Below are 14,595 nucleotides of genomic sequence, written 5' to 3' on the forward strand. Positions count from 1 at the left end.
CCTTCATCGCAGAGGACAGCTTTGAAGGCACTTTTAAAATTCTTGAAGGACTCAGGACTGAGTGCAAGGTTATGAACAATCAGTGTGTGCCCTGTGTACCCTGCAAGTAACGGCCAACGAACATGTGGAAAAGTGATCATCTCCCTTTTCTCTCTCCCCTTTCTATCTCTCCCTCCGTTCCCCTTCCCACGTGTAGGGTAGCATACCGGGCGCTGCCTAGCTAACCTCCCTGCCTTTCCGTTTGTATTTCTTTTTTTTTTCTCTCTCTCTCTTTGGGGTTCAACACCCTGAAGCGACACAGGCTATGACGGAGGTCGTAGTGGAAAGCTCCTGAAAAGTTTGGACCACGTTGGGGTCCTTTAACTTGCGCTGACAACGCACAGCCCACGGGCGCCATTGTATTTCGGCACCGCCGAAATACGGCCGCTGCGTCCGGGATCGAACTTGTGACATTGGGAAAAGCAGTTTCTATAAGGTATGCTTCAAATTGCGCAATACTGAATTTTCTTTAAAAAGCCGCGGAATATACGCCGGTGTGGTGTCTGCGGGTGTATAGTATGGCAAGGCGGACATTATTTGCGCGATGAATTGTAATAAGAAGGCAAACAATAAAGTGAAATTAACTAATCAACCTTTTAATTCTTGGTATTAAGGCGCAACATTGTATTTAACTACTGAAGATTTCCAACTTTTAGGGTGAGCCTAGCTTATAAAATTTCTGAATCGGCACCATAGTTGAAAATATTGAACGTGAAAAATACACTTTTGGTAGCACGCTGATTTGACTTTTCAGCATTGCAGATTTATAAAATGCGCCCCTGTGCGCTGTATCATCACGGGAATCGCGTGGACATTTTCTACGTCATTAAAGACGCAAACAGCGTTTGTGTTCGATCAAAGCGGCGCCATTTATCTGCGTGAAAGATGGGAACGCCAAGTTCAAGAGCTTTCAATGACTTTTTTTTCATGTTCGACACTTCGAATCATGGTGCTGAGTGAAAATTTCAGAAACTCCATGGGCTCGGTTTCGACTATGACTGCCTGCAATATTGCAATTGAATCACGAGCCCTAAAACTAAAAATATTACAGTTGAATAGTTAATCTTAACTAAATATTCGCTTTTTTTAATTACACTAAACCACGAAAATAAAGACCCATGTCGTACAGCCAAACTGCAGACACTGCACAGAAGTATCCATCGAGGTTTTTAAAAGAAAAACAGGTATTGCATCATTTACGGCTTATGGTTCATGGTTTGTGGGATTTTAACGTCCCAAAGCGACTCAGGCTATGAGGGACGCCGTAGTGGAGGGCTCCTGAAATTTTGACCACCTGGGGTTCTTTAACGACATCGCACAGTACACGAGCCTCTAGAATTTCTTCTCCGTCGAAATTCGACCGCCGCGGCTAGGATCGAACCCGCTATTAAATCATTTGAAAGACCCAGCATATTAAAAGGCAAGTTCGCCCAAACTGGCTTCAGCCTGTAGTACCTTCATACGCCTTCGTGGACACGTTCCTGGTATTTCCGCCGCGGTGGCTCAGTGGTTATGGCGCTCGGCTGCTGCACCCGAATGACGTGGGTTCGATTCCGGCCGCGGTGGTCTGATTTCGATGGAGGCGAAATTCTAGAGGCCCGTGTACTGCGCGATGTTAGTGCACCTTTAAGAACCCCAGGTGGTCGAAACTTCTGGTGCCCTTCACTACGGCGTCCCTCATAGCCTGAGTCGCTTTGGGACACTAAAAATTCCCATAAACCATAAACCAAACTTTACTGGTGTTAGTTTGCGAGTACTGCACTGCACAGTAAATGAAGGCATACGCCCTCGTTCGCACGTACAGGTTCGTCATCACCTTGTGCTACAACGTAATCACGCTGCAACTGGGCAGGCTGGACCTAAACATCTACTGGTCGTACGCCATCGCCATCGCCTTCGAGCTGCCCGTAAACGTAATCTCCATCGTTCTCATGGACTTTGTGGGTCGCCGATGGTCCAATACCGGCTTTCTCTTCATGTCAGCTGGAGCCTGTTTACTGCTGGGTCTACTTAGGCCAGGTGAAGTAGACGCCGTAGGCTTAAGCATAGCATTTAGTGCAATTACATGTTTCATCACCTTTCCTCCTGTGTTTAATTTTGAGATGTGATGCTCGCGTGACGCTATTCGCGATTGGATGCACATATACTAGTGTTGCTGCCTACCATAAAACGAATTCATGAATAAATTGTCGTTAAAAATATAAAACATAAAAAATGAAAGTTACGCTCTTACTTGAGAGGGCAGATGAAGTGTAGTCTCAAGGTTTTTGCGCCCTCCATTTAGAAAGGGAAAAAAAGGGCAGTGTTGTAACAGGCAACATCATTATTTAGCATGCGTCATCAATAACCCGCCCTGACTCTAATCATAAATTGTAATAAGCTGTTACGAAGTGAATTCTTAAGTGTTCGGAAATAAAGTATACATTACGAATTGTAATGATAGTTCAAGATAAATATCATGCAAGATCAACATGGCTGGCATTGTAATTTAAAGCTGGCATTCCGAGTTTCACAGTGGATTAGTGTCTGGCAGGTAAGGTCGCTAAGTGACACCTTGAAATACACTGGATACTTCGGTTACCTTGGCCTGAATGTAATTAACAGCGCTGTTAATAACGAGCCAATAAGCGTAATGAGTAACGTGGTACATAAGAGCAAGAGGCTCGCTCGCAATCCTAAGGAATATTAAGTTGAAATTAGAACGGCTAAACAACATTGACTCAATTATAATTCTAAGCCGCAGTTAGGCGCGATGCTTGCATGCTTTCACGCACCTCCTCGCGCCATTGCCCCAGAATCGAAAACGTGGACGCTGGTGCTGGCTGTGGCCGCGATCATGGCGATGGCTGGAGCCTACAACATCACCAACCAGGTGGCGCCCGAGGCATTCCCGACCGTAATACGGGGCAGGGCAGTGCTGCTACAGAAGCTCGTCGGTGACGTTGGAGGCCTCGCGGGCACCCAAGTATCCTCATTGGTGAGCAGGTGCCAAATGTACGAGCGTGGACATATATCCCTTGCGGCTTGGTGCATTTTCTCATAACTGACCTCTCAGCATCGGACACAATGCTAACGTCGCACGATTACTGGCACGTTGACATTTTTGCAGTATATATAAATGTATATTTCAATAAAGAAAAACAATTATCCTGTGCTCTCCTTGGTTTCGGTGACTATATATATATATATATGCTGCTTTCTAAGTAATTTTCTTTAAGCGATTTAATAATCTAAGTAACATTATCCCACTGATAAGCACAACACATTAAAAAAAAATAATAATAATAACTTTCCCCTATGCACCTTGGTTTCGGTGACTGTTGGCTCCCTTCGCAAGTATATATATATATATATACATATAGGAAATATTCGTAGAGCCACCAAGGGCTGTTTATAGAAGATCGAGAAATCTGCGGGACATACTAACTTCTTCAAAAACTTGTCCTCCGCAACCCACAGGCTGCCACCCTTGCAACAAGAGCCGCTGTAAAGTTTGTCCGCATATGACTACGTCTCAGAGCGTTAGCAGTACGGGTTCTGACTTTCATTTAAAAATTCAGGGTGACTTCACCTGCGATAGTGCGAACGTCATTTACCTACTCCAGTGAACGATATGTAACCTTCAGTATGTAGGCCAGACAGAAACCCCCTTTGGATTACGCTTCAATAACCACTGAGGCCATGTTAAATCCCTCCCAAACCTGCCCCTATCAAGACATATTCAGCTCTCAGGCCATTCATTTGATCACATTACAGTTACTATTCTGGAATCTGCATTTAAATCTAATCACAACCGAGAAATTAGAGAGTCTTTCCTGATCTATAAGTTTAATACAGTATCTTCTGGTTTGAACGAAACCACGGGGAAATTGAGCACCCTACCAGTTCAAACACCCTGATATCCACCGATGTTAAGTGCTATTCTGTTCGTGCTCTTTCTTCATGTATATCGCACCCCGCGTTTGCGTTTAATCGCTCCTGTATGTTTAACTTGCTGCTCCATCATATAGCTAAAATTTCGCTACGTTCATCCTTTTACCTCAGCGCACGGGTATGCTTCGTATTTATTCTTTTCTTATGCTCGGACAGAACAGGCAGATAGCGTCAAATTACATTGTTTGAAACGTTGGTCTCTGTTTAGTCATATGAGGACCACGTATATACGTTTCGATTGGGGACCAAATGAAGACTTGTCCCCAGTCGAGACGTCAGTAAACTCTTGTTATATATTTAAGCGTGTGCCAGTCTACTTTATAAGCGCATATATATTTTATTATTGCTATAGCGGTTAATAGAGGACATTTAGTGCGCAATTAGTTAAATACAAAAATACATGGACAAACATACACTACTACTAGGCTTGGTAGCTGTGTGACCATAACCAAATTGGTGTTCTTTTCCTGTTGTAGATTTTATATAAAAATATGCATTGAATGGAACGAAACACCTCGTGCGTAGTGCACAGGGCGACACGCACGGATGGCTGTGACCTTCGGGAAGATATGCAATAAATTTCATTCTCAGCATCCCACACGTGCATAACTGGTGTAGCACGTTTTACGGGCTGTTGCTCGTTCGTACTGACCGATGGTATGAGTTGTTCCGAGAGATTTTGTGGTTCCAGATATGTTTGTCACCAGCTATGCTGTCAAATAGATCGCATTTCACATTGCAAAGCGCATTATAATAGCTCGCGGTTTACACCAAAAAACATCTTGAAGTAGGCCTAATACGATTCCCGTCATGAGTTACAGGCCAGTTCTTTTCGCCCTGAAGAATGCTAGGTCTCCTGCTTAGCTTAGTTGGCAGAGATACTGCTGAGGAGGGGCGGTGGTCTCGGTTTCAAGCTCTTGCTGCTAGTGTTCTTTCAGATGTTACGAAAGAAACTAAACTCTGTGGCCGCATTTTAGAATGATGCCTTTCCTGACTCATTTGTTTGTTGATTTTTACTCACTGATTTGTCCCGGGCCATTCCTCTGACGACATAGGGTGTTGCTACTGCCTGTGTTGTCTGGGCTGATAGCTAGAAAATCCCCGTCATCCTGCCACCCAGCCTGCCTCCAAGTCCTGGTATCAAAGCCTGTGTTGACCAGTCACCAAGAGCAAAACTAAATGTGTCACAAAAAGAGTAGCTGCAAGTTGCGGCCCCTGGGGCTGCCATCTTTGAGAGCAAGCCTACTTTCCGGCAGGTGGAGCGCGACACCTACACCCCGGTGCTGGTGATGGGCGCACTGTCGCTGGCCGCGGCAGTGATGGCCTTCTTCCTGCCGGAGACGGTAGAGCAGGCGCTGCCGCAGAGCATCGAGGACGGCGAGAACTTCGGCACCGACCAGGGGCTCTGCTTCTGCCCCATATCGGCGGCCAGACGCGCGAGGAAAAACCGGTGCGTGCGAGTCGGTTGCAATGGATACAGCAGCGCCCTGAATTGAACCTTTGGGCGCTGTGGGTGGTAGTGCCCCACTCACTGAAGGATTGGTTAAGCGGTATTTGTAACAACCGACACGAAAATGCATGGCCAGATAAAGCAATAATAATAATAATAATAATAATAATAATAATAATAATAATAATAATAATAATAATAATAATAATAATAATAATAATAATAATAATAATAATAATAATAATAATAATAATAATAATAATAATAATAATTTGTGCAGAACATTGACTTTTCATGCTTTGGTGCAGCACGACTGTCAGGCGAAAGCGTTAGAGTTTGAGTTACAACAATCTCAGTCTTACATCAACCTAGTCTTGTAAAAAAGAGAAACTGAGTGTGAGTTATTGAGAAGACTTACGAGAAACCAAGACCAGTTTTCTTGGACATCGCTTTTAATATTGAAGCAACTGTCGAATATCGCAAGATACCGTCACGAACATAGCGATGAGAAGGGTCTAACCTTTCGACGCGTAGCAAACGCTTGCTTTTCAAGTTTGTCCTGCGCTTGCACCGAGTAGTTAAGACTGCGTTAGAAAACTAATGAGGCGCGGTTCTGACAATAACGGGCAGAAAACTACAAGCGTCTCGAGGACGTATCTGCGCATACATTGATTTGAGTTCGCAAACAACTTCCCTTTGAAAAAAAAAAGCGCTTGTTCAGAATAATTCGATATGCTACTCTGTTAAGGCATTAAAATTAGCACAGTTGTCCATCTGGCGAGGTAAAATGAGAGGCCTATCCCTAGAAGTACACTGAAGTGAAAAAGGAAGAGTTAATTGAAAATAAAGCGCGATAAAAATTGTGACGAGTTGACCCTTGGTCATGCACGCGAACGTACTAATGCAGCGTCCTCCCGTAACAGCATCTCGTCGCCTTCATACTTCATGCAGCATTCATTATTTCATTGCAGGTTGCTGGAGAAGCAGCGTGGAACAGCGGCACAAAATTCTAACGAAGAAGAAGACGGCGAGACTCTCACTCATCTTAGTGGTGACACGACCGTTTGACGTGACTGCGAACGACAAATGCGGGGCTTAGCGGCTCCCAACTACCGACCACCATGTGCATGTCAAGGCGGAGAGCTGGCGTTCTGTACAAACGCTTAGGACAAATAATTTGTCCCTGAATCACCAAGCAATTCAATAATGCCTGCACTGCGAAAAAAAAATCGCATACCTGGAATTCTGCATTTGGAAAAGCATCTAACCAAGATCAACTATTCAGCCCGGGTGTGCTGCTTTCTTGCAGGAATACGTTAGTAAGGTTAAATTTAGCCCCGCCTGCTAAAAGGTTTGGGATACTTATAGACATTGTCCTAGTGATATATTTATTCCAGAAAAGAGTGCACAACATTTCCCATCATGCTCCGGCTCTAACGACAGGTGTTTGCTGCCATGCCTTTGGCTTAGTTGGAGGTCGCTGCATGTTAATGTTTACTTGGGTCTTCTTGGCATATGATAATGCAGGAAAAAAAAGGCGTGATTTGTATGCTGCGCAGGTACGAAGAAATGAGTACTGCGGTTAGTTTCTGCCGGACTTATTACCGTTCATGATGTGATCAAAGAACGCGCACATTGAGCTCGGCAGCCTGCTGCCGAGGTAAGAAATAACTCGTAAACCTCGGGCAGGACTGGCATCGATGATTCCGAAGCGACGCTCTCCACACAAGGAACTGAAGTACAGTGTGGTTATTTATGTGCGAAATGGACTTCGTGCGCACATAGATATTTGATTTTTATTTCAGGAGGTTTTTGGTCTGAGTGCTTTTACGTACATAATGTGCACATAGCTCGTAGATATGTATATCTTGGCCACTCTTTGTTTGTTTGCGGAATTACTTCATTTTAGAGCTCAGCTTTTGATCTAAACTTTAAGGAGATTAAAACATTAAGGCCTTGTGTGTATGTCATATTTCACTTGTTTTATTAACTCGCTATTTTCATCATGTTTTTCTGTTACCAACTAGTCTAACTGCAAACTCTCATGTATTGTTTAAGTTGTTTAAGAAAAAAACCTATCAACTTTTTATTTTTTCTGCAAATAATGCTGTCCTGTATCCTGTTACCATTAGCAGTTCCTTTGTACTGTTTGTGCACACATGTGAACATCCTGTCCGTTGTGATGGTAAAAATGACTTTCGAAAGACCTCACTGAGTACCGTCTGACACGTTCTTTCTTACGCTTTAGATAGCGCAGCCGGCACAGCTTCATATGGTCTTCGTGATCCTTAAGCGAATAAAATTTGTGCGGCGCTACCGCGGTATTTTTATCCTTCATGCTCTAGGATTGTTGTTATGGTCAGAAAGTATACGATATTCAATACAGTCGAGCCCATTTCGAAAGAACCTGACGGTCGCGCTCCTTTTTTTTCGTTATATCCGAAGTTCGCAGTAAGTGGATTTCTCCTACAACAGCCAGCAATTCAATCAGACAAAATTGTTCTTTTATCTTAGAGAAGCCCGTTATGCAACCATCTCACTGCACTTTCCGATGTCATAAGCGCAGTCATGGGCTCCTCGCCGATACCCTTGTTATTGACGAGCCGTTTCAGGAACAGAAAAGCAAGAAGCAATGACGTATTTGCGCTAAGTGATAGCGGAAACAGCTAGGTGTGGTTCCCCGGTACGTCACATGTTGAGTCACATCTGGAGTGAGTTTTTCGACTATGGAGACGAGATTTCTCACTACTTCTTTGTTCGTTCCAATCGAGTGAACCTTTCGTAATGAACAAGCGTTCGGTAAAACTGCGCCCGTTATAAGTGGGCTCGACTGTATATCTGGCCAGAAGACAACTCGAGGCTGCTGCAGACGCTGAGCTGGGAACGTGCCACGTGAGTAATATTGGAAACGCACGGATGAAACCTTGCATATGTGGCTTTAGCAATTTAAAAATGAATCACCGTATACACTCAACAAAGGGTTTCGCTCGTGTTTGGCCCGCTGCCCCCAACTTGGTAGCGGATAATTTGCAAAACAAAAAGTCTGCAAATCGATTGCGTTCACATGTTTATAAATTTCTTTGCCCGAGCAGCTCCCTGGGGACCCTTATAAAAATGGTCTATAGACAGTCTAAAGACTTCATATAGACTCTTTTGCCTTCCCATAGAAGTTTTTTGTCTATTCACAGTCTATAGACAAAAGTCGACTAAAAGCGGATAGAAATTTATAGATTGGCTATATATAGACTGTCTATAGGATTTGTATTGCGTATAGACTGTTCTCTAGGATTACTCTATAGAGATTCTATAGACTTTATAGACAGAAGTCTATGGGCAGTCTATAGACTGTCTAGCAATTTTTGTAAGCGGAGCCAACAGATGACGACAGAAGCCTGCTGCTATTATTGTTATCGTCTTCTTCATGCAGCGCTGTGAAGCTGTGCGCCATTTAAAGCAGAGTTCAGACACTTGCAGACGAAGTGAATGTCAGCGGTCAGCCACAAAGTGACGCCGAGCGTACGCCTAGAAGAGCATCACTGTAGCTTGTTTACTCTTGGATTTTGAATTCGTCGTGAGCGCTGTAATCGGGCGTGGTTGTTAATTGTTTTGAAGTTAAAGGAATTTACACTGAAATGAGTTTCAACCGAAAAATACTTCATTTACGAGGGTGGTGAGGAGTTCGATCCGAGATTCGGCGACAGAAATACCGATGAAGAACCTGCCTTGAACTAGGCGCCGGACATAGTGCCAGATTGCATGTTACACGAAAGCCCTTTCTAGAGAACAAAATAGAAAATGGAACACAAAACTGCGGGTTTTGTGTAAGGGTCGCATCGCGACAAAATTGCGAAATCATAAGCGCGGCCTTTAGTCAAGCATATACGGTATGTCGGATAGGCGTTGCGTGGACGGCTTCACGTTTTTCTAGTTTATGGTGTTTGGCATCGCATGCAAGAATTAACATGGCTATTTTCTGCGAGTAATATGCAGCAGACAATCTTTATCTAAGAGAAGGTTTTCTGTGCACGGAGCGAGCTGGCTCGATGGTCAAGTTTGAACATTTCTGAGAGCCAATAAAAGTGAGGAATTCCTCACGAAAATGACACTACTCAGTCTACAGGGCGTCTATAGCATGTGAGGAAATTATGCAAAGCAAGGACAGAAAATTTTGTCTACTTTAATAAAGACATGACAACATCGCTATGCTCATGTGTACTAGGTATAAGTCATACTCTCAGATGACTAAGAGAGCTGCTGAAGATAGTGCTGCTTGAGCAGTAAAAGACTAGCAACCACTTATTGTTTACGAAATGTTACTAATTTATGACGAACCACAGCAAACAGTTCATTTTGGATGTTTAGCGAAGACACTTTTGAGTGAACCAAATCTATAAAACGAAACATAACAAATACAGGAAAAGCAGGCGATGCTTGGGCAGGAAACCATGCACGTTGCATCAGTTTTTTTTTTTTGACGGAGGGTTTCATTTCTGCTGGTATTGAAGAAAGAAAGTGACCGCTTTCATAAAATATTCCACATTGGTCGTAAAGTCTGCTTTCGCTAACTAAATTTTGACAAGGCCACATGGATAAATTTACCTGCCGTAGAAAAAAAAAAGCTCATTCCAAACTATTTCACTTTTCTTAAATGCTGTCAACAGTGAATATTACATCAACGGTAGGCTTCACGAATTGCTAGGAACAATAGTGGAGAAGGAGGAGGAGGTAAACTTTATTAAGGAAGAGGTCTTATACCCCTGTCACACGGGACTTCTTCTCGGCCTTTACCGTAAAGTTGTCTTATTGCACTAAAGGAGGAAAACCGAAAAGGAGCAGCGACGCTGCTACACGGCAAATCCAAAGGAGCTAGAACGCGGCCTCCGTGAATGCCAAAAGTCACCGCTGTGTGTGAAGCGGCGCTAGTAACATTATGAAATTAAAGCAGACGGTAGCACTTCAGCTAAGAGTGCATTCGTTTATGTTGGAAAAAGTAGCTATCCCGATAATAAACGAGCGTTCTGACGGTGAGAAACGGATATTTTGAAACAAAGTTTCTTTTTTTTTTTTCATCGTTCTCGGTCCGACCACGGTAGGCGCACTTTTCCGTTCGGCTCCTCGTTGTGTCCTAGAAGCGTGCTTTGTTGCTTGTGTCTTTGTGCACACAAGCAAACTCAAAACACGCACTCAGTAAAGAGCAAACGAAGAAAAAACAGCAAAGCGAGATGCGCAAGCACGTGTGTGTCGATGCGGCTGCTGAAAAGCGTTCAAGTCCTTTCTTAGCAGTGTGGATGTCGTTAGTCATAGCCTCCTCTACGGTTAAGTGCACTGTAACGCAAAATTAACCATTGAATAAGATAAATTAGATATTTTTTTTTACGGTTTCAAAACTAAATATTGCGTCAATTTTTTATTCTTTGAGCTCGCTAGCTGGCGCTGCCATCTGGGTTGCTCCTTTAAGCAACTTTAAGGCCGCTGACAGCCGCCTTTATTGCTACGGAACTTTATCGCAAAGGTCTCGACGCTTTGCCGTGTAGATGCGCGTCACGCGCCTTTGGGGCAAAGGACCTTAATTTCTAAGGCCTTACAAGTGCCCGTGTGACAGGGGTATTAGGCGCGGGTTGGGGTGACGTTCCCCTCCCCGCGGTGGGCTCCCCTTCTAGGCCGGACGCCAGGTGACCGACCTCTTCGGCCCGCTCCGTGACTCGGAGTTGAACCTCCGGGTCCGACCTGAGCAGCGCGGCCTCCCACTGCGATTGGGAAGAGAGCTGCAGACTGTTCGACGGCTTGTCTTGATTACATCTGAATGGTTACTTTAGCTTTAAATCTTGCGGCTCTACCCTTTCTGGGAGCGTAAAACTGCAGGTGTAAGTAAACGGAGCAGGCTGGTCTGTTCCAAAGTGTAATCGCGTCTGTCCTACAGGAAATCACGGAACATCGCGTGTACATGATAAACCACGCCAGCGATCCCTACCAAACTACCCATTCCGTACCTCCTAATTCTTTTCAGGCAAGGCGTGCGTTTATTAGAAGGCGATAACGTGCTCCGTTTACTTCCATCCACACCTGCGCGTGGAGGAGCACGAATATGTTCAAGTCAGGGATCCTCGCCAATCAATTTCATTGGTGTGAATACTATAAGGTGCTGTTTTGAAAATATTGTAGGCAATGATGCATTCTTCCGATGCGCAGCAATATATTTCTTTAAGAGTTTTCCGATCTCTGGCATCGAATAGTCTAGACTACTATAGAAAATCAATGGGGAACGTTTTTCACGGCAGAAAAAACGTTAATAGCAAAAAAAAAAAGAAAATTCAAGCCTGCCGACGGGAGATCTGCTGATGTATTCATTGTTATAGTAAAATCTTAATACACATGAAAGAACTTACGTTAGTGAACTATATCCCGTTGGAAAGTGCGCTTGTGCACGATTTCTGTGCATGTAATTCAGTAGGGAGGTCAGCGATACACCGCGCCAGCAGAAAGAACAGTAAGGTACGGAGAGCGGCAGTATGAGGGCCGAGGGGAGAGAGGGGGGAGGGAGATGTTGAGAGATCTGATAAGCACAGATTGACTAGTCCCAAATATTGCACCATGTGGAGAATGGGTAACAGTGCATGGCGGGAGAGGATTCAAACTCTAATAAAGCAATAACATAAGCCCAGACCTTCCAGTCCGATGCAACTAAGCTAAAGGCAAATTAAACGACGCAGATAGATCCAAAGAATTAAGTGATACCAGAGTTAATCCGCAAGAGAGAGATGTTTACTTTTTTTTCAGCAGAGAAGACTATTGCATGAATTGAGCAGACAAGGGAAGTGTAAAGAGGTCCTTGTTATGACATAAATGATGGAAGCCAACAGTAACCAATACAAGGAGCATAGGGAATGTCTTTTTTTCCAGTTGGTGGTGTTGACGAATTGGAAATTAATTGCGGAATTATTTGGTGGCTTAAAGATAATTGATAAGAAAGCAGAAGTAAAAAAGACCACATGTCACCGGTAGGATTAGAACCCATGACCTCCGAATTTCGAGTCCGGGTCTGGGTATATATACCACCGTTGGCATGTGGTTGTTTTCCTCCCGCTTTCTTATAAACTATCTTTCAGCCATAAAATAATTGCGCTACTTATTTCCGAATATTGAACCCCACAAATTGGGAAGAAAACATCTCCACGCTCCTTGGTTTCAGTGAATGTTGGCCTCCGTCAAGTATTTTATGAATTATAGTCTGTTCGACTGCAGAGTTGGTCGAGCATTTCGTTATTCCTTGCAAGGTTCTTTGGACAGAGCTCAGTAAGGAGAAAGAAGGGAAATAAATCTAGAGGCGTTTTTACGGCGCTGCGTGACGGGCCAAACGGCCCAAAGCGTTTGCAGTAATTTCCTTATCTGGATCGAGTCTTGGCCGGTTCCCCGCTGTACGAGGGCGCATTGTAAACGGACGCCGATTGCCTTGTTGGGACAACAGAGCAGAAAGAATAAAATCCAGCTAGCCTTTGGCACGGGTAAACAAAAGAGCGAGTCGACACGCATGCTCAGGAGGCACGACGACAAAGCAGCGGCATTCCTTGTTTTTGCACCTTTGTGATGTTGCCTATTATATATATATATATATATATATATATATATATATATATATATATATATATATATATATATATATATATATATATATATATATATATATATATATATATATATATATATATATATATATATATATATATATATATATATATATATATATATATAAAATCACCAAAAATTGAAGAAACATAACAGGATTTAATTCACGGCGTCGTGAATTAAATCCTGTTATGTTTCTTCAATTTTTGGTTATTTTATATTATATTGACCAAATCAGCTGCCAGAAATCACTTTTGGTATATATATATATATATATATATATATATATATATATATATATATATATATATATATATATATATATATATATATATATCAAAAGTCGTTTCTTTTGTTCTTTTTCGACAATTTGGCGTTCGTCCGGCAGCAAAAGGCGCATTTATTGCCGAGGAAAAAAAATTATGTAAAAATTTTCCCGCCTCTCGTTTCAGATTCGTGGTGTGTACAAACACAAATGACTCTGTGACCTCCGTTTTGAAGTGAATGGCGGTGTAGCTTAGAATCTTATACCCGTGACAAAAATTTGTGCGGACAAACCGCAGTATATTTGCGAAAGCGTTTGGTGATAGCGACAGCTGTATTTCTTTTTTTTTGGTATTTTATAGTTTATAAAACCTTCATTTCCGATGACAACGGTCTTTTTTAGAGCGTTGGCTTTTAGGGTGAAGGTTACCCAGAAAGACGTAGTTGTTGCTTTTTACTCAGGAAGTGTCGGCGGAGACAAAAAAGACGATGACCCTCACGCTATCTTCGCCGCCGCGCCCTCGTTGTAAGCATATAAAGGGACGGCGCGCAAACGCTACAGCTAATCTTCGAATGAAGAGAATAAGCGCAAGAAACGGCGATGGAGCAGGAACGATAGCCAGGAAACAGCCCCGGAACTCTTGGCGAAAGAACGCCCACGGAAGCCACTACGACCCTCTTAAAAGGGCTCTGAAACACCTGCTGAGGAGAGTACATAAACTCGCTCAATCTATATATTGTGTTATCATGAACACCTGACCCAAATAATACTCTCCTACTCGCAGCAGGGAACTTACAAGGGACGCGAAAGATGGCGGACACTTTCCGGCGACTTTCGCATACTCGCGCTCTCCCCTGTTTTACACTCGTGCGTATCTCTTTTCAGAGATGGCTATTGGTTAGGATCTTTCACACGCCGCACAGATACCGTCGCCGCTCCCAGACAGCCGCGTCATTCCGGCGGGTCAGGAAGCTCCGCCCCCGGCGGAATTCCCGCGCGCTTCGGCAGCCGGCGGTGGGGCCGAGTGGGCGGGGCCGGCGGAGGAGCGTCGACCTTTGAGCATGCAAAAAATGACGAGAGCAGCGGAAAATCCGCGAAGACAGTGAAATTCGAACTTTGACTCCAGATAACTCAGCTTCTACAAAACGGATTAAAAAATTATTGCTGGAGGATATTCGTGAAGCGGCGCCCTTTAACACCCCAGGCATAGTGCAATTTTATTGAGAGCCCCTTTGATGACCGGCGACTAATTAGGGAGCCGTTGAGTTCGACAGTAATCCAACTA

General features: G+C 43.6%; 1 protein-coding gene across 1 annotated transcript in view; it reads left to right on the forward strand.

Annotated features, from left to right (window-relative positions):
* LOC144124252 (uncharacterized) overlaps positions 1-14,595 on the forward strand; it is a 61,284-nt gene that overhangs the window by 18,662 nt on the left and 28,027 nt on the right. Inside the window, exons 10-13 of the mRNA XM_077656894.1 lie at positions 1,844-2,058; positions 2,835-3,016; positions 5,229-5,422; positions 6,394-6,473. Of these exons, the coding sequence (XP_077513020.1) occupies positions 1,844-2,058; positions 2,835-3,016; positions 5,229-5,422; positions 6,394-6,473 (671 nt within the window). The remainder of the gene's footprint in view (positions 1-1,843; positions 2,059-2,834; positions 3,017-5,228; positions 5,423-6,393; positions 6,474-14,595) is intronic.

Source organism: Amblyomma americanum, chromosome 3, assembly GCF_052857255.1.
Source record: "Amblyomma americanum isolate KBUSLIRL-KWMA chromosome 3, ASM5285725v1, whole genome shotgun sequence".
Taxonomy (NCBI): domain Eukaryota; kingdom Metazoa; phylum Arthropoda; class Arachnida; order Ixodida; family Ixodidae; genus Amblyomma; species Amblyomma americanum.